The 25,587-nt window shown below is 46.5% G+C and overlaps 1 protein-coding gene across 3 annotated transcripts; it reads right to left on the bottom strand.

The window, feature by feature from the left end:
• Positions 1-13,443: 13,443 nt before the first annotated feature.
• Positions 13,444-19,887, bottom strand: LOC142069044 (endogenous retrovirus group K member 5 Gag polyprotein-like). 3 transcript variants are annotated; one of them, XM_075119313.1, is made up of 2 exons: positions 19,495-19,887; positions 13,444-15,374 (listed from the first exon to the last, which is right to left on the bottom strand). In XM_075119313.1, exons 1-2 carry the CDS (start codon positions 19,639-19,641, stop codon positions 14,556-14,558), a joined length of 966 nt encoding a protein of 321 aa, XP_074975414.1. In that variant the 5' UTR covers positions 19,642-19,887; the 3' UTR covers positions 13,444-14,555. The 3 variants fall into 3 exon arrangements, with proteins under 3 accessions (XP_074975414.1, XP_074975412.1, XP_074975413.1); XM_075119311.1 differs by having other exon boundaries at positions 18,113-19,878; XM_075119312.1 differs by having other exon boundaries at positions 18,113-19,859.
• Between the last annotated feature and the right edge of the window lie 5,700 nt (positions 19,888-25,587).

The raw sequence follows: 25,587 nt of genomic DNA, 5'->3' as shown, positions 1-25,587 counted from the left end.
GTCTTTTGGTGAGCAGGCAGGCGATACGGATTGCTAGCAGTCGTACTGTACCATCTTCTGCCGGGCAGGCAAGAGATGAGGATGGCTAGCAGTCGTATTGTACCATCTTCTGCCGAGCAGCCATGAGATGTGGATGGCATGCAGTCCTTCTGCACCGTCTGCTGCCAGCCAAAGATGTAAAAGATAGATGGAGTGGATCAAAACAAGAAATAGACCAGATTTGTTTTGTACTCATTTGCTTCCCCCCCTCCCCTGTCTAGGGGACTCATTCCTCTAGGTCACACTGCAGTCACTCACAGAGAAGGTGCAGCGAGGTAAATCTAGCCATGTATCAATCAGAGGCCAGGCTAACCTCCTTGTTCCAATAAGAACAATAACTTAGGTGCACCATTTCTTATTGGAACCCTCCGTGAAGTCCTGCCTGAAATACTCCTTGATGTAAAGCCACCCCCTTTGTTGATTTTAGCTCCCTGAAGCCAACCCTGTAAGCCGTGTCATCAGTCGCCCCTCCCTCCGTCAGAGCAACGGCAGACAATCGTTCCGCGCCTTTTTTCTGTGCGGACGCCATACCAAGGCAAGCATGGAGGCCGCTCAGCTCACTTTGGCAATTAGGAGCACATTAAACACCACACGCATTATCCAGCAGTATATGCAGCACCAGAACCTGGCAGAGAGATACCGGGCGAGGAGGCGACATCAGTGCGGTCACGTGAGTGATCAGGACATGGACACAGATTTCTCTGAAAGCATGGGCCCTGCCAATGCATGCATCATGGTGCTAATGGGGCAGGTTCATGCTGTGGAACGCCGATTCTGGGCTCGGGAAACAAGCACAGACTGGTGGGACCGCATAGTGTTGCAGGTCTGGGACGATTCCCAGTGGCTGCGAAACTTTCGCATGCGTAAGGGCACTTTCATGGAACCTTGTGACTTGCTTTCCCCTGCCCTGAAGCGCATGAATACCAAGATGAGAGCAGCCCTCACAGTTGAGAAGCGAGTGGCGATAGCCCTGTGGAAGCTTGCAACGCCAGACAGCTACCGGTCAGTTGGGAATCAATTTGGAGTGGGCAAATCTACTGTTGGGGCTGCTGTGATGCAAGTAGCCCACGCAATCAAAGATCTGCTGATATCAGAGGTAGTGACCCTGGGAAATGTGCAGGTCATAGTGGATGGCTTTGCTGCAATGGGATTCCCTAACTGTGGTGGGGCCATAGACGGAACCCATATCCCTATCTTGGCACCGGAGCACCAAGCCGCCGAGTACATAAATCGCAAGGGTACTTTTCAATAGTGCTGCAAGCTCTGGTGGATCACAAGGGACGTTTCACCAACATCAACGTGGGATGGCCGGGAAAGGTACATGACGCTCGCATCTTCAGGAACTCTGGTCTGTTTCAAAAGCTGCAGGAAGGGACTTTATTCCCAGACCAGAAAATAACTGTTGGGGATGTTGAAATGCCTATATGTATCCTTGGGGACCCAGCCTACCCCTTAATGCCATGGCTCATGAAGCCGTACACAGGCAGCCTGGACAGTAGTCAGGAGCTGTTCAGTTACAGGCTGAGCAAGTGCAGAATGGTGGTAGAATGTGCATTTGGACGTTTAAAGGCGCGCTGGCGCAGTTTACTGACTCGCTTAGACCTCAGCGAAACCAATATTTCCACTGTTATTACTGCTTGCTGTGTGCTCCACAATATCTGTGAGAGTAAGGGGGAGACGTTTATGGCGGGGTGGGAGGTTGAGGCAAATCGCCTGGCTGCTGGTTACGCGCAGCCAGACACCAGGGCGGTTAGAAGAGCACAGGAGGGCGCGGTACGCATCAGAGAAGCTTGGAAAACCAGTTTCATGACTGGCCAGGCTACGGTGTGAAAGTTCTGTTTGTTTCTCCTTGATGAAACCCCCCGCCCCTTGGTTCACTCTACTTCCCTGTAAGCTAACCACCCTTCCCTCCTCCCTTCAATCACTGCTTGCAGAGGCAATAAAATCATTGTTGCTTCACATTCATGCATTCTTTATTCATTCATCACACAAATAGGGGGATGACTACCAAGGTAGCCCAGGAGGGGTGGTGGAGGAGGGAAGGAAAATGCCACACAGCACTTTAAAAGTTTACAACTTTAAAATTTATTGAATGCCAGCCTTCTTTTTTTTTGGGCAATCCTCTGTGGCAGAGTGGCTGGTTGTTCGGTGGCCCCCCCACCATGTTCTTGGGTGTCTGGGTGTGGAGGCTATGGAACTTGGGGAGGAGGGTGGTTGGTTACACAGGGGCTGTAGTGGCAGTCTGTACTCCAGCTGCCTTTGCTGCAGCTCAACCATACACTGGAGCACACTGGTTTGGTCCTCCAGCAGCCTCAGCATTGAATCCTGCCTCCTCTCATCACGCTGCCGCCACATTTGAGCTTCAGCCCTGTCTTCAGCCCGCCATTTACTCTCTTCAGCCCGCCATCTCTCCTCCAGGTCATTTTGTGCTTTCCTGCACTCTGACATTATTTGCCTCCACGCATTCGTCTGTGCTCTGTCAGTGTGGGAGGACAGCATGAGCTCGGAGAACATTTCATCTCGAGTGCGTTTTTTTTTCTTTCTAATCTTCACTAGCCTCTGGGAAGGAGAAGATCCTGTGATCATTGAAACACATGCAGCTGGTGGAGAAAAAAAAAGGGACAGCGGTATTTAAAAAGACACATTTTATAAAACAGTGGCTACACTCTTTCAGGGTAACCTTGCTGTTAACATTACATACATAGCACATGTGCTTTCGTTACAAGGTCGCATTTTGCCTCCCCCCACCGCGTGGCTACCCCTTCAACCCTCCTCCTTCCCCGTGGCTAACAGCGGGGAACATTTCTGTTTAGCCACAGGCAAACAGCCCAGCAGGAACAGGCTCCTCTGAGTGTCCCCTGAAGAAAAGCACTCTATTTCAACCAGGTGACCATGAATTATATCTCACTCTCCTGAGGATAACACAGAGAGATAAAGAACGGATGTTGTTTGAACGCCAGCAAACATACACTGCAATGCTTTGTTCTATAATGATTCCCGAGTACGTGTTACTGGCCTGGAGTGGTAAAGTGTCCTACCATGAAGGACGCAATAAGGCTGCCCTCCCCAGAAACCTTTTGCAAAGGCTTTGGGAGTACATCCAGGAGAGCCACGAATGCCAGGGCAAAGTAATCCTTTCACATGCTTGCTTTTAAACCATGTATACTATTTTAAAAGGTACACTCACCGGAGGTCCCTTCTCCGACCGCCGGGTCCAGGAGGCAGCCTTGGGTGGGTTCGGGGGGTACTGGCTCCAGGTCCAGGGTGAGAAACAGTTCCTGGCTGTCAGGAAAACCGGTTTCTCCGCTTGCTTGCTGTGAGCTATCTACAACCTCCTCCTCCTCATCATCATCGTCCCCAAAATCTGCTTCCGTGTTGCCTCCATCTCCATTGAAGGAGTCAAACAACACGGCTGGGGTAGTGGTGGCTGAACCCCCTAAAATGGCATGCAGCTCATCATAGAAGTGGCATGTTTGGGACTCTGACCTGGAGCGGCCGTTCGCCTCTCTGGTTTTCTGGTAGGCTTGCCTCAGCTCCTTCAGTTTCACGCGGCACTGCCTCGGTTCCCTGTTATGGCCTCTGTCCTTCATGCCCTGGGAGATTTTGACAAAGGTTTTGGCATTTCAAAAACTTGAACGGAGTTCTGATAGCACGGATTCCTCTCCCCATACAGCGATCAGATCCCGTACCTCCCGTTCGGTCCATGCTGGAGCTCTTTTGCGATTCTGGGACTCCATCATGGTCACCTGTGCTGATGAGCTCTGCATGGTCACCTGCAGCTTGCCACGCTGGCCAAACAGGAAATGAGATTCAAAAGTTCGCGGTTCTTTTCCTGTCTACCTGGCCAGTGCATCTGAGTTGAGAGTGCTGTCCAGAGCGGTCACAATGGAGCACTCTGGAATAGCTCCCGGAGGCCAATACCGTCAAATTGTGTCCACAGTACCCCAAATTCAAGCCGGCAAGGCTGATTTAAGCGCTAATCCACTTGTCAGGCGTGGAGTAAGGAAATCGATTTTAAGAGCCCTTTAAGTCGAAATAAAGGGCTTCATCGTGTGGACGGGTGCAGGTTTACATCGATTTAACGCTGCTAAATTCGACCTAAAGTCCTAGTGTAGACCAGGGGAGAGTGAGGGACAGCAGGTTTTAGATATAGTTAAGGTAGGTTGTAGTTGTAGGTAGAGGATGGGAGTCAGGTCAGGTGATGTAGCTGATGGTGGAGGAGAAAGGGCAGAATGTCCAAAGTTTGGAAATACTATTCCTTGGATGAAAAATGGGCTTGTAATGTAATATTTAATGTGGATCCTAGCCATGGTCCTGGGTCCCATGAAAGGAACAGAGCACGCTTCAAGAACACGTATAAAATGGGGTATTCAGTCCTGCTGCTGGCTGCCCAGCCATGCTCTGCCAAGAAAGGAGAGCCACCAACATCAATGGCAGCAGGCAGGAACACCTGTTGCAGATTGTAAGCTCTTTGGGGAAGAAACTGTCTTTGTTCTGTGTTTGTGCAGCCTCTAGCACAATGGGGCCTGGTCCATGATTAGAGCTCCTGAGCGCTATCATGATACAAATAATAATTAATAAAGGGGCATCAGCATCAAGAGGTGCTGAATTAAACAGCTCTCTCACACTCTGGTTGCCAATCCCATTGTTTATTAAATAAATAGCCAAATCGAATGCATTGGTACTTGGATTAGGAATCTGTTCCAGTTTCTCGAATCCTTTAAGGGCATGTCCCTTCCTCCTCCACACCCTACCCTTCCAAAACAAGTCAAGATGGTTCCTGATGATCCTCTTGAGTGCATAGATTCTGCCTATCAGGTGGCCTGAAGAAATACCACGTAACTTCAACCAAGTAACAAAACCCACTAGTAAATAAACTGCCAAAAGATGCAGTGAAATTATTAAGAGGAATTACCATGCCAAACTTGGATTAAATTTTCCTTGATGCAGAATGTTTGTGGGTAACTCCATTTCATGGAAGCGCTGTGAATTCACAAAAAAGGGCATGTTTCAAATGTGTTTTATTTCATGATAAGTATTTTGAACAGCTCTTGCCAGACGTTGGCACTTTTAGTTCACCAAGAAAATTGCAGTGCATTCCATATATTTGGTATGCACCAGTTTCTCTCTTCTTTTATGAAATCTTTTAAAACCTTGACATCAGGAGACATTTTCTAGTTTATGACACTGTTGATGTCACCCAACATCCATTTAACAACTTCCAGCCCCGCCCCATTCTAAGGAATAATCGCTTGAAAAACTAAGATTTCTTTACATTAGCCCTTTAGGTTGGAGAAACCATCTCACTAGCAGAACAATTCTTCACCATGTATATTCCATGACACAATTACATATAACTTTTAAAAAAATCTTACTTTCTAATTTTTTTCACTTGGGTGGAGGACTTGCTTGCAGGCATATTTACTACGAGATCATGCTGGCTTTACCATGAAATCATGGTTAATTTGACTTACATGTCTGAAAATCCTGTAGTTTCAGGATTATTCCTTTGGCTTTTTAAATTTTTTTCCTTTACATTTGGGCTGCTTCTACACTGGCGGAGTTCGGAAAATCTCCTAACAATACGCTATCACTGATGACAGCAATGGTAGAAGCACCAGTGTAGACCATCTGCTGGCATTTTAACCCCTGTCCTGTCCAACCCTGTTTAGAGGTATGTGACATGGGTGGTTAAAATTTCGGCAGTGGTTGTGTAATGATGAAAGATTCTCAGAAATTTGCCAGAGCTGACAAGACCCAATGTAAAAAGAAATTAAGCCAATTATACTACGATCTTCCTGAGCTACGCTAAGAGCATAATAGTTAAAGGGATTGTGAGATTAGAACCCTCTGCCGGTTTAATGTTCAGTTTCTTAACATGTGGGGAAAACAGTGTACTTTCTTAGAAAGCTTTAATAAAGATAAGCCTTTTGTACATCTATCTGATATTAGTTTGTCTTGAAGAAGAGAAACACAAAGTCATTTTGTGTGCAAGAATTTGAAGGTACAAAAACTTTGGGGAAATTCCCTTCTTTAATAAACTGACTACAAGTTTCCTCTCCACTTCTGATCCATCAAAAAGGGCGTGTTTACACTGGGCAATTTACCAGCATTACTATACCAGTATAATTATAGTACTATAGTTACACTGTATATTTCCCCATGTAGACACTCTTATTAGGAATACCAGTAGCCTTTTTCTCCTAAAATAAATCTAAAAAGAGGCCACTGTTATTCTGAATAAGTGTCCTCACAGGGAGCTAGACTGGTATAAATATAGCAGTATAATTATACCAGTATAGTAATGCTGGTAAATTTTCCTGTTTGGCAAGCCCTGAAATCCAGAGATGGGAGTTCAACGAATGGCAAGTCCCACTTGACAGGTTGCGGATTCAATATTACAGATTTTTTCTTTTTAAATCTACAGGCCACCTTTAATTTGGATATTACTGTTGAAATGTATCTGTGTAGGGTATGACAAGTTAAACGGCACTTTTAATTTAAATTTTAAAAGAACCAAGATTCCACTATAGCAACCACTTTGAAGCGTGTGCCCCAATTCTTTTTTAGCTCATTAAAAAATTATATGTTTTTTTCAGCTCCTGTGCTGATGTTGATAAGGAGTTTTCAGCAAGGAAAAAACTGATTAGCTGATCTCATTTTATACTGAGACTGTATAAACTCTTTGCATCAGGAACCCTCCTTTGGTTATGTTTGTACAGCACCTAGCACACTGGGAAGCTGATCCACAGCTGAGGCTCCTAGGCCCTGCCACTATATAAACGATGAATGACAATAACAGGTAGGGGAAACAACTGATTGTACACAGGGCGATGGCAAACACACAGACTAAACGTGCAGGCTGCTTAAGCGCCGCAGCGAGACCCTGCCATGGGAATCCCCAGCTAAGACCCCATTTGGCTGCCATGGGAACAGACTCCCTGATCTGTCATCATGGCAACCCCGCCTAAGATCCTGAGTTGCTGCCATGGTAACCCCGACCTGCGAGGCCCCGGGGCGCCCCAACATCACACAGGCTGTGGGAAGATGCCGTCGGGGGCAGGTATGCACGGTGGGACGACCGAAGGCACTCTCAGCGATCCCAGGGAGTGACTGGCTCCCCTTTCCCAACTCAGTTGTAACTTTGGCTTGAACTGTCCCTGGCAGGATTCCGTAGTCAACCAGCGCAGCAGGACAACGACTCAACTAGAACAGCCTCTAAATCCAATACAGCGCATGCGTGTTCGCAGAGCCGCCCCGGACAGGGAAAATATGTCTTGCCTCCGGAAGGGGCTGCGAGAACCGTTACGCGCCGCGCGCGAGCCGTCTACAACGCCTAACGCGCGCTCTGCGCATGCGCCTACTCGGGGCTGGCGACTGATGCTCGTGCTTTGCGCATGCGTAACATCTGGATGGTTCCCCGATATTATCGCTCTAAACTTCATACTTGCCATGTGGGGGCCCAAGAAACGGCCGGATGGAAGCGGCCGATGTCGCCCCGCGCGTTGTGCGCATGTGCAATGTCAAGATGGTGGGGCTGGGTACGGGTAAGAGGCGGCTGTGTAAATCCAAGCCAGGTCATTAGGCGGCTGGCGCGGCCCCGCCCGGCGGCTAGTTCTCACCCTTCTCTCAGATTTCAGCGACTGGCAGCTGAGGCGGCGGCAGCAGGAGCGTCAAGGTAACCGGGTCTGGCGCCTGCCCCGCTGTCCCCCCCGCCCGGGCCCCGTTCCAGGGCCGGTGCCCGCAGCCGTGGCAAGTCGCTCGCAGGAAGAGAGCGGCCGGCAGCGGGGATGGCGGCCGCGGCCAGGGACGGCAGCCGCCCCCAAGGCGAAAGCAGCCGGTGGGAGCGCGGCATCGGGCCCTACGGCTAAGGCGGCTGGAGCGGCAGACCCCCAAGATGGCTGGGGGGGCAGGGAGCGCGGCGGGCTCTGCACTGACGGCGGCCTCAGGCGGGAGCGCAGCGGAGACGGCGGCGGCGGCGGCCTCAGGCCCCTCGGTGAAGATGGCCTGTGGGAGCGTGACAGTGGCAGCGGCGGCAACCTCGGGCCCCATGGCGAAGGTGGCTGGTGGGAGCGGGACCCTGGTAGCCCCGGGCCCCATGGCAAAGGTAGACGCTGGGAGGGTGGCGGTGGGTTTGGGTCCTGTGGCGAAGGAGGCTGACTGGAGCACAGCGGAGACGACAATGAAGGTGGCTGGTGGGACGTTGACGGTGGCGACGACAGCAGCAACCTAAGGCGAAGGCGGCCGGTGGGAGCACAGCGACCTCAGGCCCTGTGGCGATGTCCGTGGCCTCAAGCTCCGAAGCAACGGGTTCCACGGCGAAGGTGGCCAATGAGATCATTCAGTCTCCCTCTTTTGGGTCACGGGCTGCCACCCCACTGCCAAGACAACGGTGGGACATCTGTATCTACAGTGGAGCCCATCAGCAGCAGCACGTTGGCCTTCAAGGGTTCTGTGGTTTCAATGGCAGCCACAAAGAGGCACAACAGCAACATCCCTGTGTGTGGGACTCCGGAAGCCAAGCTCCTCAAATTGCCCTGGTCTGATGACAACCATAGTCCAGCACTTTTGGAAGCCTTCAAGGCTGTGGTAGCAGCTGGTGGGAGTGGCTGGCTGGACCCAGTGGCAGTGGCTGCAGTGAAAACAGAACTGGAAGTGGACTGTTCCTCTGAGGAGGACCTAGGAAGCGGGAGCAGAGACACAAGTGGCAAGAGCAGTGAGCCACAGCAACTCACCTGGACCCCCACCTTACTTGTGACAGAACGCAAGAGAAAGAAGAAGCCCATTAGCCAGGAACGCACAACCTTAGTGAACCTTGTACCATCCATTGATAGGATAAAGGAACCTAAGCCCAACCCCCTGGGATCTGAGGAATAAGCAGAGGCCTACAATATGGAGCCCATGTTGTCATTTTTCCCACCAGAGTCCCCCATTAGAAGCATGGTACTAGGTGAGTGGAGTGGGAGGGCTTCAGCCTACGGAGTCGTATAATGCACTCCGCGGCCACACAAGATGTAGAGACTGTGGGTTCCAGGGAATGATGCTTTATCTTTAGAAGTAGTCTAAAGATCATTTGTGTGTTTTTTTTTCCTGCTTCTTTATGATGTATGGGAGAAAAACCCTAAAGAGATTGATATACATATGATGGTGCAGGAGAAGTAGAAATGAGTCTATGATTTTCTGTAGATCCCTGTCACCCCTAGAAGATGATGGGTGACTGGAAAAAATTAGGAATAGGACATTTGAGAAGCCAGGTTACCTCTTCTCAGTTAATTATGGTTTTTGTTGTTTTTTTTTTTATTTTTTATTCAGACTGTTTAATATTTCTTGTTTTTGTTAACACTTCTATTTTCTCCTAATAGATTCTCAGATGTTTGAGTTAAATAAATCTTAAATTATGGACTGAGGGAACTGAAGTTCACATCTGAGGCTTCCAAGGAATCCTCCAACAAAAGCAGGGAATACCTGGCACACTGCCGACTCTTCCTGCCCCCCTCCCACTGCTACCCCTTCCCCATCTTCACATTGGCGCTTCGGTCTTCCTCTGGTCTTCTTTGGTAGTGACACTTCTTTTTTGCTTACATGACTGGGGTACTTTGCAGCCTCTAATGTCACTGTGGTATTACCACCGTAACAGTGAATGAGTGGCAGGGAAGATGTTGATCTGTAAGCAGTAACTAAATAACAGAAAATCTTAGTCAGTTTGGATTTGGAGGTGCAGGAAATGTAAACTTCTAACTGTCAAAAGAAGTCATGCTATGAGCTGAAGGTTACTTGTATGCAGTGTCGTTGTAGTGGTTTCAATCCCAGGATGTTAGAGAGAGATTCTCACCAACAGAAGTTGATCTAATAAAAGATGTTACCTCACCCACCTTGCATCTCTGGAGATTACTTGACTTTCAGTGAATGGAGGAATGGCAAGGAACTGTAGCAGAGAGTGCACTGCAGCTGATTCAGAATGAAAAGGTGGAGGTCGAGTGAGACAAGCAAAGAAATCTAATGTCCTGTGGATTCTAACTTCAACCAGTTTTCCAGTTTCAGTCGTTTTGAATTCTAATCATGTCCTCCAACGTGCATGCAACCCCTCCCAGCATGGTGTCAACTGCAGATTTTATAAGCATGTTCTCCACAGCATTATCCATATTATTAATGAAAATCGTGAATAGTGACCAGACCCAGGACTAACCCCTGTGGGACCCCACTAGATTCATCCCTACCAGTTTGACAGCAAACCATTGATAACTACTCTTTTTGAGTATGGTCTTTCAATCAGTTGTATACTCACCTGATAGTAATTTAATCTAGACCACATTTACCTGTTTTGCTTATGAGAATGTCATGTGGGTCTGTGTCAAAAGCCTTACTAAAAATCAAGGTATATCATGTCTAATGCTTCCCCTCATCCACTAGGCCAGTAACCCTGTCAAAGAAGGAAATTAGGTTGGTTTGGCATGATTTGCTGTTTCTTATAACCCTGCTATCTTCTAGGTGCTTACAAATTGATTGGTTAATAATTTGTTCCAGTATCTTTCCATACATCCAAGTTAGGCTAACTGGTCTATAATTCCTTGGGTCCTCTTTGTTCCCCTTTTTGAAGATAAGTACTATTTTTGCCCTTCTCCAGTCTTTGAGTTATTCACCCAGTATCCATGAATTCTCAAAGATATTTGCTTATGGTTATGAGGTTGCTTCAGCTATTTCCATAAGTACCATAGGATGAATTTCATCAGGACCTAGCAACTTGAATACATCTAACTTATCTAAATGTTCTTTAACATGTTCTTCCCTATTTTGGCTTGCGTTCCTTCCCCTTTGTTAATATTGTGACCAGATACTCACACTATTAACCTTTTTAGTGAAGACTGAAGTGAAATAGGCATTAAACACTCAGCCTTCTTGATGTAGTCAGTTATTCGCTCTGCTTCCCTTTTGAGTAGAGGACCTGCACTTCCTTTTGTCTTTCTCTTGCTCTTCATGATTAATCCTGTGTTAACACTAAGAAGTACATAGGGCTTACAAGTATCATATATCCCACTCTCATTTGAGTCTAGCTTTCATCTAGTGTCTGACTAGTAACAGGACACTGATTCTGTAACCTGCTCTGCAATAGAGGTTTTGACAAAACTGGCTTCCTCGCCATCAGTTGCTCTGCAATCTGTCCTCAAATAACACATTAATTTATGGCTATACTCAAGGACTCTACCTTCCAGCACACTACTGGCTTGGATGCTGACTTGCAAACAAGTCATCTTACCATTTCGTAGTCCCATTTCAAATTTACCCATTTACCTACCTCAAGGGGTATGTTAAAGATATTAAGTGCCCAGTAGCTAGGGATTATATATATATATATTTTGTACTTCTATAAAGAACACATAACTAGTGGAAATTTTCTCATGAGGATCCAGTGAGAAACTTTTTCTTGTTTTGAGATCATTTATATGAACAGCGATCAAAGAGCTGACTGTTGAAATGCCATCTAATTCTTTCCCTATGTCTGTGTTAAGCCTACAGGTCATCGCTTAGAGGGATCAGAATAACGCTGTTGATGATATACTGGCAAAAACACGTGTATATTTTGTTTATTAAGTGGCTTATACCGAGAGGTCATCAGACTGGGAATGGCAGTAACTCCACGACTTCCTATCTTTGCAGGGGAGTCTGGAACGGGGGCAAAAGGGGGTTAGAATACCATAAGCTTAATTGCCAGAAATGGGCAAGAAGAAAAGTTGTCCATTACCTGTGCATCTTTTGGAAGATGTGAGGTGGAAAATCTGGGGTGGTCTAGGAGGTTTACAGAGCACCTCTCTAAGGCAAGGCTGTAATAATACCAGAATCTCCCAAGAGTGGAGAAATTGGCTGATGACCTCTTTCAATTGGCAATACATAGTTGTTGAGCATTTTTGTAGGAGGAACGTATTTGTAGTGTGAACAACACTGTACCCTTTTGTACATTAATAAAGTTATGATTTTTGTGTTCTCTTCAAAGCTGTGATATATTTGTATGCCTTGGTGAAGTGCCTACCAGTGTTTAGCTTTCTGCAGAATAGCAGAACCTTGCATGCATTTTGCTTTGCATTGCAACCCGAAAGTTAACATGGAGGGGAGAGCTGTTCCCATTGTGGGGGACTTTTAAGTAAAATTCATTACTACTTCATAAAGATTATAAGCAACATACACTGGCATTCCTGTGATTTTCAGGTAGGACTGACACATGCTTACAAATTTTTTTTTTCACCCCTATTTGGTTTCTGTAATGGCACTGGCACAATGCCACTCTTGATGTCTGTCAGCGACACTCAGAAATGAAAATGTAATTAAAATTTAATTTGTCAGACAACTTAATTTTTCTTAGTATGAAGTGAAACGTCAGAGTAGTGCTGAGTAAAACTTTTAATATAGCAGTTAGAGTGCCAGTCTTTTCCCTATGCCTGTGCCTGGTAGCTCTGGGAATAAGGCTTTATAGGCCTAAATGTCAGTGCTCCAGAGTGATTAATATTGTAGTGAAAGCAATTACACGGTATTTCTTTGTAAATGCTGTGGTAACTTTTCACTTATTAGCTTGTATCAGCCTCTGTTTTTGATCTAGTCTTGGCTAGAACTTGCATGTGGTACTGAGCTACTACAATCATTTTGATATACATACCTAGAAAAATGGGATTCTCAAGGAGTTAACCCTTTGTTTCTCTGCTCCTTTTTCACATCAGCATGATCAGACCATTCCCCTTAAAGGGTAGATCATTTGTAATAAATACTAATGAATGCTGCTCTGGCTGTTAGGTGGCATTAACAAATTATTTTATTATATTGTTGCCTTCTCTTTTGTCCCTCCCCAAAGGCCAAGCAGAGAATTTAAAATAAGAAATTGAGGGCAGTGTGATACTTGTCTCACTCTACACTGATATAAACGCCATTTACTTTAATGGAGCTACTCCTGACTTGCACAGATTTGAAAGGGCAGTCAGGCCTTAGAGATGCTGTTAGGTCATGTAGTTTGACCTTCTGCTGTGTCTAGGTGACAGTTCTGACATCTCAATAACATAATTGATCCTCTACCACAGGGAACAAAGGCCAGTGGTGGCTTCAACTTTCCAGCTCTGGTCTCTGCCCATTGTTACATTGTCATTGGTTTGGGTGTATTTAACCTTTTAAATGGAACTTTCAAATGCAATGTATTTCCATTCTGAATGTTTAACGGAAGACTGATTCCCTAGAAGTATTAGCTACATACAAAACATATGTGGGGAAAAGGACAGTGTTACTGAATTAGGCCAGAATTTTCAAACTGGATGCCTAAATTTAAGTTCCTAAATAAGAGGCTTGCCCCCACTTTTTTGCTGTTCTAGAGCACTGAATCTTGTAAAATTACCTATGTGGCAGTTCAATGATGAGACAGAACACAGCTTTATGCAAGAAAGCAGGCTGGTCAGCTGAGATGGGCGTTCTGCCCCCCCGCCTTCCACCTTCTCCTTTTATTATATTTCTCCCCCCTAAGCATTACACACTGCTACCGCAAAAAGATACACAAAGGAATGTATGACGTTGATTAATATACTTAGTTGCATCTTTTAGCTACTACAATCCTGGTTCTCAGGCCTTGAGCCCAGGCTAAGAAAGCCTCCCGCAGTTACTGTCCCAACAATCAAGTTTTCATGGTTCATATCTAGCCCTTGTCCTTGGATAGAGCAATGTGTGCATTGCTTCTACAGAACAGTCAAGGTGTGCCCTGCCTGCTTCCAGGTGGAATAGCTAAACATGAACCCTTCATCCCCCCGTTTTTTATTTAATGATAATTGGCCATCTCATTGTAGCCGTCAATTTGTTTTGTCATGCTATTTAACTCCCAGACAGACAAGGACATAACTTGGGGAGCTTTCCAGGGCAAAATTTCACAAAATCTTAACAAGGAAGGAATACATTGTACACAGCAGCAGCAAAAAATAAGCCCAATGATTACAAACACAAAATAACCAAAAAGCTGTCGCAGCCATTCTAGAGAGGGCAGCCAACCTGTAAGCCAATTCCAAAAACCCTCAAACCCCAGATCTTGGCGTATGTGTGTTGTAAGATTGGCCAATACAGCCAGTCTAGTTTCTATGGAGCGACTATTATCAGTTAAATTAAAGCAACACATGTGCTGAAATGTGGAGCAGCCTAGATGGTGTTTTAGGAGCAGAAAATCAATGGCTGCTCTGTTATCCAAGATTGCATCCCTTAATTCATGTTGTTCTGTGTTAAGTAAGGCAATAGCCTGGGATGTTGTATTAATTGCCTTTGCTGCAAAGCATGCCAGGTTATTTAAAGTTCTGGCTGAATACATGGCAAGCGCGGGGACCCCAACAATAGAGGCCGCTAAAGCAGTATACTCAGCACGACTAAAAAGCTCAACATCTGCAATACAATCATCTGAAAGGGGTACACTTCTTTTACTACGATTTTGTCCAGCAAAAGGCAATATAAGGGTCATTCTACTAAGACAGCAAAGGGTGCCATCACTTAAATTTGCAGGAATATAATTAAAGGTGCGTGAACCGCAAGTAAAAAAACCATCCTGATGGTAGGATGATATGGCCATAATTATATGAAACATTAACAGCATGGGAACAATTTAAAAGGGGTTGAGAAATTTTTCGACAGCCCAAGGGCACCTTTGTACTAGTGCAGTTAACTATACGCGCACAAGTAACATTGTGAGCCCCGGCCGGGTACGGTGTGTGGAGGGATATAGCCGTGCGAGGCAAAGTATAGTTGGCTGGGCCCCAATTAGCCATGCTAGAGTACTGGGAGGAAAGATTCGCATAAGCAGAGAACAGTGTCTTATTCTCCATCTCCTCAGGGTGATGACATACTGGAATAAGGCATGTACCTAACAAATCTCCGGCTGCTACAGAATTAGATAGACAAAAGTGGGTAACATTTGCTATTGAAGCCAATCTTTCCCATATGTTATATGTCATTCGGGCTCGTAGCGGGGGAAGCGCTTCCGAACCAACCCCTACAGGAAATAGCAGGCACAAAAGGCACACAATCATCACAGAATTAGCAGTGATTTGGGCGAGAATCGCCACAAACAAAGTCTCAGGAGTCTCTGGCTGTTGATCTGCTGCCAGCCTTCGTTGGGCCACGGCGACCAATGCTTTTACTGCTCCCCATGTCACGGGCCGGTTTGGGACACTATGCCTCCTCCGTTTCCGTCCCGTCGTTGTCGACTCGGGGGGCAACGCGGTCTCCTCCAAGGTCAGCTGAAACTCTGGTATGGGATTCGACAGCCCCTGGTGCCATGCCATGTTGTTTAAGTGCCGGTCGCACACACCGAGCTGGAACCCACAACGGTCCTGCAGGGAGAGACACAGCAGCATATCCCCGACCCCAAGTGATTAGAGGTACTGGGCCCAGCCACTGTGGATCGGGCAGCTGACGGTAAAAGACACGCGGTCTTTCCAGTACCTCAGATTTGTGAAAATGCCGATCCGCAGGGGTCTGCTGATCTGCATTCAATGTTAAATTATTTAAAGTAAACAAGAGGATATGCATTTGTTGTTGAATGTCTCCTAAGGTTCGGAGACGCAGCTCCCCTTGTTTTAATTGTTTATCCAGCAAGGTTTTGAGTGTGCGATTGGCACGTTCAACAATGGCTTGGCCCGTGGAATTATAAGGGATGCCGTGTTTAAGACGGACGTCCCAGCGGGCACAAAAGGTGGAGAGGGCTGCAGAGCAGTAGGCTGGGGCATTATCTGTTTTAATTTGGCAGGGGCGACCCATAACAGAAAAGCAGGCCAGCAAATGGTGAATAACTTTGTTAGTGGCTTCCCCATGTTGTGGGGTTGCCCAAAGGAAGCCCGAATAAGTATCAACGGAAACATGTAAAAACGAATAGGGGCGGAATTGTGACACATGAGTAACATCCATTTGCCACAGCAGATTTGCCGCGGTACCTCGGGGGTTAACGGCATAAGAAAAAGTAGGAGCAGCAGCAGCACAGTGGGGGCAGGAACGAACAATGGAACGTGCATGATCAGCAGGAATGTGAAACTGCCGGGCCAAAACAGAGGCAGACTGATGAAAAAAGGCATGACTTTCAATGGGGTCAGAAAAAAGGGAATTTACCTGACCACGCAACGCGCGATCGGCGCGTGCATTGCCCTCAGTGAGTGGCCCAGGCAGAGGGGTATGACTGCGAATATGAGCAACAAAGTAAGGGAAATGACGAGTGGCAAGAAGATGCTGCAAAGACAAAAACAGGCGAAGGAGGTCTGCATCCACCTGAGGGGTAATGAGGGCAAGGGGTAAATGATCAATTACCTGATAAACATAATGGGTATCCACAATTAAATTAAAGGGACAATCAGCAAAAAGTTGAAAGGCCAAAATAACAGCAGCCAATTCTGAACGCTGTGCAGAACGCTGAGGCAGGGTAAAACGAGAATGCCAACGAGGGGGGTCACCCAACTGATAAGTGACTACACCTCGGTGGGGAGAGCCATCAGTAAAAAGAGTGACAGCGGAAACAATGGGTTGAGAGCGGCTAAGACGATGAACAACTAGGGGCACCTTTTGGGTAATGACCAACCGAGGATCTTTTGGAGGATTGTAAGAAATCTCTCCCACATAATCACAAAGAGCAACCTGCCAGGCCAAGGAGGTGTGGCACAAAGAGTCAAATTCAGTACGGGACAGGGGAGCACAATGGCAACTAAATCAGTGCCAGTGAGTTGCACTGCACGGTGGCGGGCTTTACGAACAAGATCAGATAGGGCATCTAAATACGGATAAATATTTCGAGGAGGGGTGGATGAAAGGTATAGCCATTCTATAATAGAGACGGCTGTGTCTGTACGGGGTACAAACAGAGCCGCAGTTGGCGTATGAGGGGTGGCAAGAAGAACCAATCGTAAGGGACGGACCTCTGGGAGTCTGTCCACAAACTGCTGACTCAATGCTGCATTGATTTGTCGAATGCAGGCAGTATGCTTTTCAGTGATGGCAATAACTGCACCCGGTGCCCGGGCTCCACGGAGGAGCTCAAACAACGGCTGCAGCATTGAAGTGGGGAGACGAAAGTAGGGCCGAATCCAATTTAAATGACCCAAGATCTGTTGCAATTTAACAAGGGTTAGGGGTTGAGGTAGAATTAATTCCGGACGAACCGGAGCAGCATAGGTTTGTAAAACCTTATATCCGAGGTAGTGGTAGGGATAAGAGCGTTGGATTTTTTCTGGTGCCACTAACAGGCCATTTTGGCCGAGAATCTGAGATAAAGATTCAAGCTGTTGTGCCGTGACCCGGGGACCACTTAGCAAAATGTCATCCATGTAATGGTAGACCTTTAGCGAAGGGTACCGGGCACGGAAAGGGGCAAGGGCCCGATCCACAAAAAGCTGACACAAGGTTGGACTATTTTGCATTCCCTGGGGCAAGACCTTCCACTGATACCTTTGAGAGGGTTGCTGATTATTATATTGTGGCACCGTAAATGCAAATTTTTCACGATCTTGAGGGCAAAGGGGGATGGTAAAAAAACAATCTTTTAAATCTAACACACAAAGTTGATCGGTTTGAGGAATTAAATTTGGATTTGGTAAGTCAAATTGCAAGGGGCCCATAGGTTGGATGCGTTTATTTATTTCCCTTAAGTCATGTAACAGTCGCCAAGCACCTGATTTTTTCTTAATAACGAACACCGGGGTGTTCCAGGGACTAGTGGCGCTCTCCAGCCGCTGTGCTTGCAAATGCTGTTGCACAAGCAACTGAAGTGCTCTTAGCTTTTCTAGAGGGAGGGGCCACTGGTCAATCCATACGGGCTCTAAGGATTGCCATACCAAGGGTAATGCGGAGGGCACGGTGGGTGAGGGAGGGTTTTGGGCCATCAGATGTTAATATCGAGGGTGGTGTCTATCTTTGTAAGTAAGTCACGGCCCCAAATATTGAGGTGGACAGGGAGCACAAAAGGGCGGATAGTAGCAAGGGTACGGCCTCCCAGTTTAGAGACCGTGACCCAAGACAAACTTTGGCGCCCGGGTTTACTACCCCCGATCCCCCACAATTCTTTAGAAGGAACCGTAGGCCAACTAACCGGCCACTCCAGATCACGAATCACCGTAACGTCAGCTCCAGTGTCCACCAGCCCTGTAAAAGGAACATCATTTAAGAGAAGTGTTAACTGAGGTTTCGAGGGGCGGACTGACATTGTCAGAGCAACAAGTGGAGAAGACGCTCTGTAAGACGGCGAGTGAGACAACGTCGATCCAAAGCCGCCTCCGCCCCGAGTTCGATCCTCGGCAGCTGGCACCTGATAGGGGACTAAAATCAATTGTGCAATTGACCGTCCACGCGGGAGCGACTGTGGAAGATGAGTCCACACCTGAACCTTAATAATGCCAGTGTAATCAGCATCAATGACCCCTGGAATGACAAAAAAGCCCTGTTTCCCAGCATGTGAGCGAGGGAGAACAAGACCTACAAAGCCGGCAGGGAGAGGTCTCGTCACCTGTGTAGGTATGGCACAGACCTCCCCTGGCAGCCGAAAGTCAGTGTCCTCCTGCATGATCAAATCAAGCCCTGCACTTCCAGCAGTCGCCGCCCTCATAGAGTCTATGGATTTTAAGGCAGAGGAGCGGTTGTCTGAGTGGGAAACACCCCCGTTTGGCCCTGGGTTCGGGGGGGACCCGTCGCGCGGTTTCCCGACCCGCTACGACACTGATTAGCCCAGTGATAACCTTTCCCACACTTGGGGCACTTCTTTGAGGGTCGGGCTGGTGCCTTAGATGAGCGGCACTCCCGCTGAAAATGACCCTCCTTACCACAGCGGTAACAACGCTTCCCCTCCTTCCCAGTTTTTCTGAGGGCTGCAGCCAGAACTCCAGCCTTGTGGGCTTGTGTGCCAATGTTCTGGCACGCCCGCAGCATGTCTGAGAGCTCTAAAATACCAGAGGCTTGTGCTGCCTGGAGAGCACGGCGGCAATCCTCGTTTGCATTTTCAACTGCCAATTTTAACAGGAGCTCGTGAGCTGCCTCAGTGTTATCCACCTGCCGGAGGATAGCCTCATGCAATCTGTTGGTAAAATCCAAAAAGGACTCTGAGGCACCCTGACGGATACTAACAAAGCTTTTGGTAGGCTTGCCTGAATCTGGGACCTTCTTGAAAGCATGCTGGGCACAGGTGGAAATAATGGGGAAGACGGCCTGAGGGAGTTGAGACTGCATCTGAATAGTAGCAAACGGGCCCTCCCCTGCCAATTGCTCATAAATGATACCGTGCGCTGCATGTACCTGAGCTTGGCGTTCTGCCATCTGCCGATACTCACTAAGCCAAATAACATACTGACTAGGTGATAACATCATGCGCAGCAGCGTTTTCCAATCCTCAGGGACTAGGGAGTACCCAGTACCTATCCCTTCAACGAGACCACGCACAAAGGTGCTAGTCAGGCCAAACTCACGAATTGCTTTCCTCACCTCTCTAACCACCGAGTATGACAAAGTGGTCCAGGTGCCCACGGGGTTACCCTGGTCATAATTCTGCCAGGTCACCGGGCAAACTGAGACCAGATCAGCCAGCTCCTCCGCTGTAAGATCTGATCGAGCTTTCGCTGCGTGAACCATTTGTTGCACCAGCGAAAGCTTCTGAGCAGATGCAGATGACCCTCCGGGGGGCCCCGGAGCATGGGGCCCCACGGAGGGAGGGTGATCACGCACTGGCTCCGGTGGGGAAGGCAAGGGAGGCGGTGGTAATGAAGACACTGGGGGCAAAGCAGGGAGAGGGGGGGCTGTGGGTACGGGAGAGGGTCTGTCCGAAGCGACACGCTGGGTTGCATCAGTAGAAGGGGGGATAGCTGCAACGGGGATGGCTACAGGAGCCGACGGGCATGGCGAGAGCACCAGCCTCGTGAAAGAGGGCCTATCCGAGGTGACACGCAGTATTGCGTCGCGACAGAGGTGCCAGGCATGTAAAGCCTGCACGGGCGCCCGAGGCTCTTCGTGCAATGTCTGGCCCAATCGCTCCCAGTCCGCTAGCTTAAGGCTTCCGGCTTCAGGATACCACGGGCACTGGGCACGCACTTCCTGTAGCAGGAGAGTAAGTGCTCGAGCGGGGCAGTCATGCTGAGCCTTACGCAGCAAATACTGCAGCTCATTGCGGTGTTGCACTTGCAAAGCAGAGAGGGAGCTTCCCATACTTACCACAATGAAAAATACTCACCGGGATCCACGAAGCGGATGAGTGACGCGTCTGAAACCCTTGCCGGGCGAGGTGAGTGCTGAGGGCCCCACGTTGGGCGCCAGTTGTGGCAGTTCAATGATGAGACAGAACACAGCTTTATGCAAGAAAGCAGGCTGGTCAGCTGAGATGGGCGTTCTGCCCCCCCGCCTTCCACCTTCTCCTTTTATTATATTTCTCCCCCCTAAGCATTACACACTGCTACCGCAAAAAGATACACAAAGGAATGTATGACGTTGATTAATATACTTAGTTGCATCTTTTAGCTACTACAATCCTGGTTCTCAGGCCTTGAGCCCAGGCTAAGAAAGCCTCCCGCAGTTACTGTCCCAACAATCAAGTTTTCATGGTTCATATCTAGCCCTTGTCCTTGGATAGAGCAATGTGTGCATTGCTTCTACAGAACAGTCAAGGTGTGCCCTGCCTGCTTCCAGGTGGAATAGCTAAACATGAACCCTTCATACCTATATTAATGAACTTCTATGGAGTTAATAACATTAGCCTTTGATAAGATGCAGTAAGTGTGTTACAGCCTCATAAGAAGAGGTAAGAAGTGGTATGCAAATACAATTTAATTCTTTTGGTTTATACAGAGTCAAATAACAAGTTTGTGTTACTCTTATGAATTGCTGTATTCTTTTCTATTTATGAACAAGTCTTTGTCATCTTATCTGGTAAGATGCACTTTCCCATGGATATATAGCATAAATTTTTTGTTGAATGCTTGCATTTACTTGGGAAAGTCTAGAATATAGTTTTGAATGTCTAATAATACTTAAACTTACATGGAGCTTTTTATCTGTAGGTTTCAAAGTACTTTGCGGAGATGGGTAAGTATCAATAATATATAGAGAAAAGAAAACCGGAACATCATTATTAGTGCATATATGTGTGTATTCTGTATGTATCACTTCTGTTTGATTGTTGCTGACAATTTAATAGCTTGATCTTCAAAGACAATATGCAAAGAAATATATCCAGATATTTGGCTTTGTTGCTATAGTCTATTTTCCTGGAAACTACATAGGGAATCCAAGTTGTCCCATAGTCCTTGTCTATGCAACAGTTACTTGTAGGATACTGAATATGGGTATGCCATGCCCTTGGTGATGACCTGTGACATTATCCAGGGTACAATCTGGACAGATGGACAGCTGTGTCCCCTCAGATCTCCAACCTGGGGTGTCTTTTACGCTGCTGTTCCTGCCATGAGCATAGAGAAATGGAGGAGAGAGGTAATTTGTGGTGTGTGTGTGTTCTCTATTCTTGTACCTTTCTCCCCTCCTTGAAGATCATCTCCAGCTGGGATTCAGGGGGCAGCCAGTCTGTTTACATGGGAACTCCCAGCTGTTTTCCATTTCATGTAAATTTCTCACACCTTTCTTCCTGCCAAAGAATGGTCACTTAACTAGGTGATAATCTACTTGACTTTGTTGACTTAAGCTACCTGGCTTAGTTGCTGGTTTGTCTTTTGTTTCTGAGGAACTGGTTTGTGCCTGCTTTTCTAAACTTGCAAAAAGAAAAGGAGTACTTGTGGCACCTTAGAGACTAACCAATTTATTTGAGCATGAGCTTTCGTGAGCTACAGCTCACTTCATCGGATGCATACTGTGGAAACTGCAGAAGACATTATATACACAGAGACCATGAAACAATACCTCCTCCCACCCCACTCTCCTGCTGGTAATAGCTTATCTAAAGTGATCATCAAGTTGGGCCATTTCCAGCACAAATCCAGGTTTTCTCACCCTCTGCCTCCTCCCCCCCCCCCCCACACACACACAAACTCACTCTCCTGCTGGCAATAGCTCATCCAAAGTGACCACTCTCCTTACAATGTGCATGATAATCAAGGTGGGCCATTTCCAGCATAAATCCAAGTTTAACCCCCCCGACGTTCTGGTTAAACTTGGATTTATGCTGGAAATGGCCCACCTTGATTATCATGCACATTGTAAGGAGAGTGGTCACTTTGGATGAGCTATTACCAGCAGGAGAGTGAGTTTGTGTGTGTGTGTGTGTGGGGCGGGGGGGGAGGAGGGTGAGAAAACCTGGATTTGTGCTGGAAATGGCCCAACTTGATGATCACTTCAGATAAGCTATTCCCAGCAGGAGAGTGGGGTGGGAGGAGGTATTGTTTCATGGTCTCTGTGTATATAATGTCTTCTGCAGTTTCCACAGTATGCATCTGATGAAGTGAGCTGTAGCTCACGAAAGCTCATGCTCAAATAAATTGGCTAGTTTCTAAGGTGCCACAAGTACTCCTTTTCTTTTTGCGAATACAGACTAACACGGCTGTTACTCTGAAACCTTTCTAAACTTGGTGCATGTTACAGCAATGTTATACAGTAGAATCTTATAACTTTACAATACAATGTTGATACACATATTTTACCAGGACAATAATGTCCAGCAGATTGAGTTGTCAAATGATACCTCACAAGGCATACTTCGTACAAAATATATCATGGTCTTTGTAAAAAGATTGCCATAGGGGTACAGCCTGTCACAGGGTTACTGCATGCATAGGACCCGATCCAAAGCCCATTGAAGTTAGTGGAGTTTGACTTCTGTGGGCTTTGGATCAGGCCCACAGTCAGGTAAATCTGTTTGAGATGGCCATTGGCTAAACTGTTCTCTTTTTCCTCTTATGTCAATTTAGTCTGTGATAACCTTGGAAAGCGCTTGGACTGACAGCTTTGGAAACAGACCTGTTCACAGAAAGTTGCATCTGGAGCAGTGCAAGATGTACCATGCCATCCCCAGTAATGTATCTTGTTGGATGGCATACTGGAATGAGAACTGGACAGATGTCAGCCAGGACAATAGAGGGCTGCAACTTTATTTTGATGTTCACAGTTATAAAATGTACATATTCCTGACCTCAGAATAACTGTGCTATACTATAAATCCGGAGTTAATCCTGGCAGATTAAGGGGCAGACTCCTGCTCTGGTGATCTGCTAGGTGCAACAGAAGGAGTGCTGTCAGAAAACTGTGATTGGCGCTCTGATTCTCTCCCTCAATCCTGATGCAAGTTAGAGTAACCCTTAGGCTAGGGACTGCTGGAGTGTTACCCCTTAAGATTCTCCCCTTCCCTGCAAGTGATGTTTCCTTTGCACTGGGGCTGCAAAGCGAGAGATACAGGAACTCTTTGCACATTGAAGATTCTCCCACATGGGGATTTGGGAGCAAGGGACTTGTGTGGATTTGCACTCCCTGAGTGCTGCAAAGGCAGAGGTCAGGAGCAGAGAATCTGTCCCTAAAACTTGAAAGGGTCCTAGTACAATTGTGCTGTCAAAGCTGTGGCCTACTGGCCATAAATTATATAAGATGATGTCAGGTTTCAGAGTAGCAGCCGTGTTAGTCTGTGTTGAGGTAACTAGACAGTCCCAACTTTCCTTATCAGTTTGATCAAATTACCAACAGTCAACCGCAGCTTTGCCTGTTAGAGGAGAATGCAGCTGGATCACTAGGTAAGAAATACCCAGAACAACATTTGGCATTTTGTTTGGCTGCTCTCTGAAACTAACCATTTAGACTTTGTCAAGCAATGAATGGAGATTAGGGTGATCAAGTTTGAACTGATCTCTGCAAAATGCATTTTATCAGAAGAAAATAGCGTAGGGCATGAGAAAAAGTTGTAGTAATCTCAGGAGATATAAGCCTGCTCTTCCTTTTGCAGGCCTTTTTTTTTTTTTTTTTTAAACGGGGAGTTCTTTTGATAAAATCACCAGCGTTTGAAAGCCTAGAATTAGAAAACTTGGAAGTGTGGGAATGCACATCTGTGGCCATTCAAGGAACCTTAACTCTACCCCTGTATCCTGCCAAACTTCCATTTTCTTCACCTGTTGTACTTAATGTGTAAGATGGAGAACTTTTAATGCAGGGCTTTCAAATGAAGATGGTTTTGATGAGGACTAAGTTCACAGCCAGTGGCTGCAGACATCTTAAATCTGCTCCTGTTTGCCGAGCTGTGGAGTGCATGGGTTTCGTTTTGTACAAATGTATCCAATGTGAAGGTGTGATCTTCATGCTGTGGCTCATGTAAGCTACCTTAACTTTTAGTCTTGCGTTTGTAGTTCTAGGTACAGTAATTATGCGTCTGTGCTAGGGGGTCAAAGTAAGGCACTCTTTGGGGCATTGTCTGGGTAATTTTCTGAATATAATCCATTTCAGTGAAGAGATGCAGTAGTACTCTGCTGGCATATGGCCTTAAAGAAAGCAGGAGCCCTTGTAGATGTAGCCATGTGGCTTTCTTTCAGTCCTAGACTCGCATTTGAGTGCTCCACATGGGTTTCTTCCCGTAGGCCACACCGCTTTGTTTCCTACCTGCTGCCTTCCCTCCCACACTCTCTCATTGTGGCTATCTGCATTTAATGCAAAAGGAATGGTGGATGGTATTTTGAATAACTTCCACTAATATGTTCCTCAGAATTAATCAAAGGCAGCAGTTCTCACTAAGATACAACAAGCTAAAACAATGAGGAGTTCCTAGGCCAACCCATTTTGGAGTTATGGTGAGCTAAAATTAGTTCAAGAAGTCAGATCACTTTTTTTATTATTATTATTATTTATTATTATTAAAACAACAAGGAGTCTGGTGGCACCGGACAGACTAACAGATTTATTTGAGCATAAGCTTTCGTGGATAAAAACCACTTCTTCAGATGCAACATGTCTCCTAAACACCGTATCCAATTTTACTCCTATTTTCCAGGGTCCTAAGAGCACAATCTGTAAAAATTTGCAAAAGCAGCGCTTGTTTTTCCCCAATATTAAGAGATTATTATCAGTGCCAAAGACTCATGCATTGACAAGGCAGAAGGAATGCACCAGGATTGAAAGAACAAAAAACCTTTTTGGATGCTGCAATGTTAAGGTTATAAAATTATCTGTCTAGTTTTTTTAAAAGATTGCTGATCACTGCGAGGTTTGAACAGGGCAGTCCTTGGAAAAATATTAGGACTGCTGTTTATCTTTTCAGAGTAGCAGCCATGTTAGTCTGTATCTGCAAAAAGAAAAGGAGTACTTGTGGCACCTTAGAGACTAACAAATTTATTTGAGCATAAGCTTTCGTCCGATGAAGTGAGCTGTAGTTCACGAAAGCTTATGCTCAAATAAATTTGTTAGTCTCTAAGGTGCCTCAAGTCCTCCTTTTCTGTTTATCTTTAGTTTTTTATCAACTATCTGGATTTAGTTTCTTGCCTCAAAGATAAGACTTATATGCATTATGACTGATTTTGTGGATATGATCTCTTCTGTAAGTCCTCTCTCAATGTCAAATGGAGGAGCCAAGTTATTAGCTCATGGGGACATGCACGTTTCCAGACT

This window comes from Caretta caretta, chromosome 14 (genome assembly GCF_965140235.1).
Source record: "Caretta caretta isolate rCarCar2 chromosome 14, rCarCar1.hap1, whole genome shotgun sequence".
Lineage (NCBI taxonomy): Eukaryota > Metazoa > Chordata > Testudines > Cheloniidae > Caretta > Caretta caretta.
Note: the sequence above shows the minus strand (reverse complement) of the source record. Positions and strands in the feature narration are given on the sequence as shown.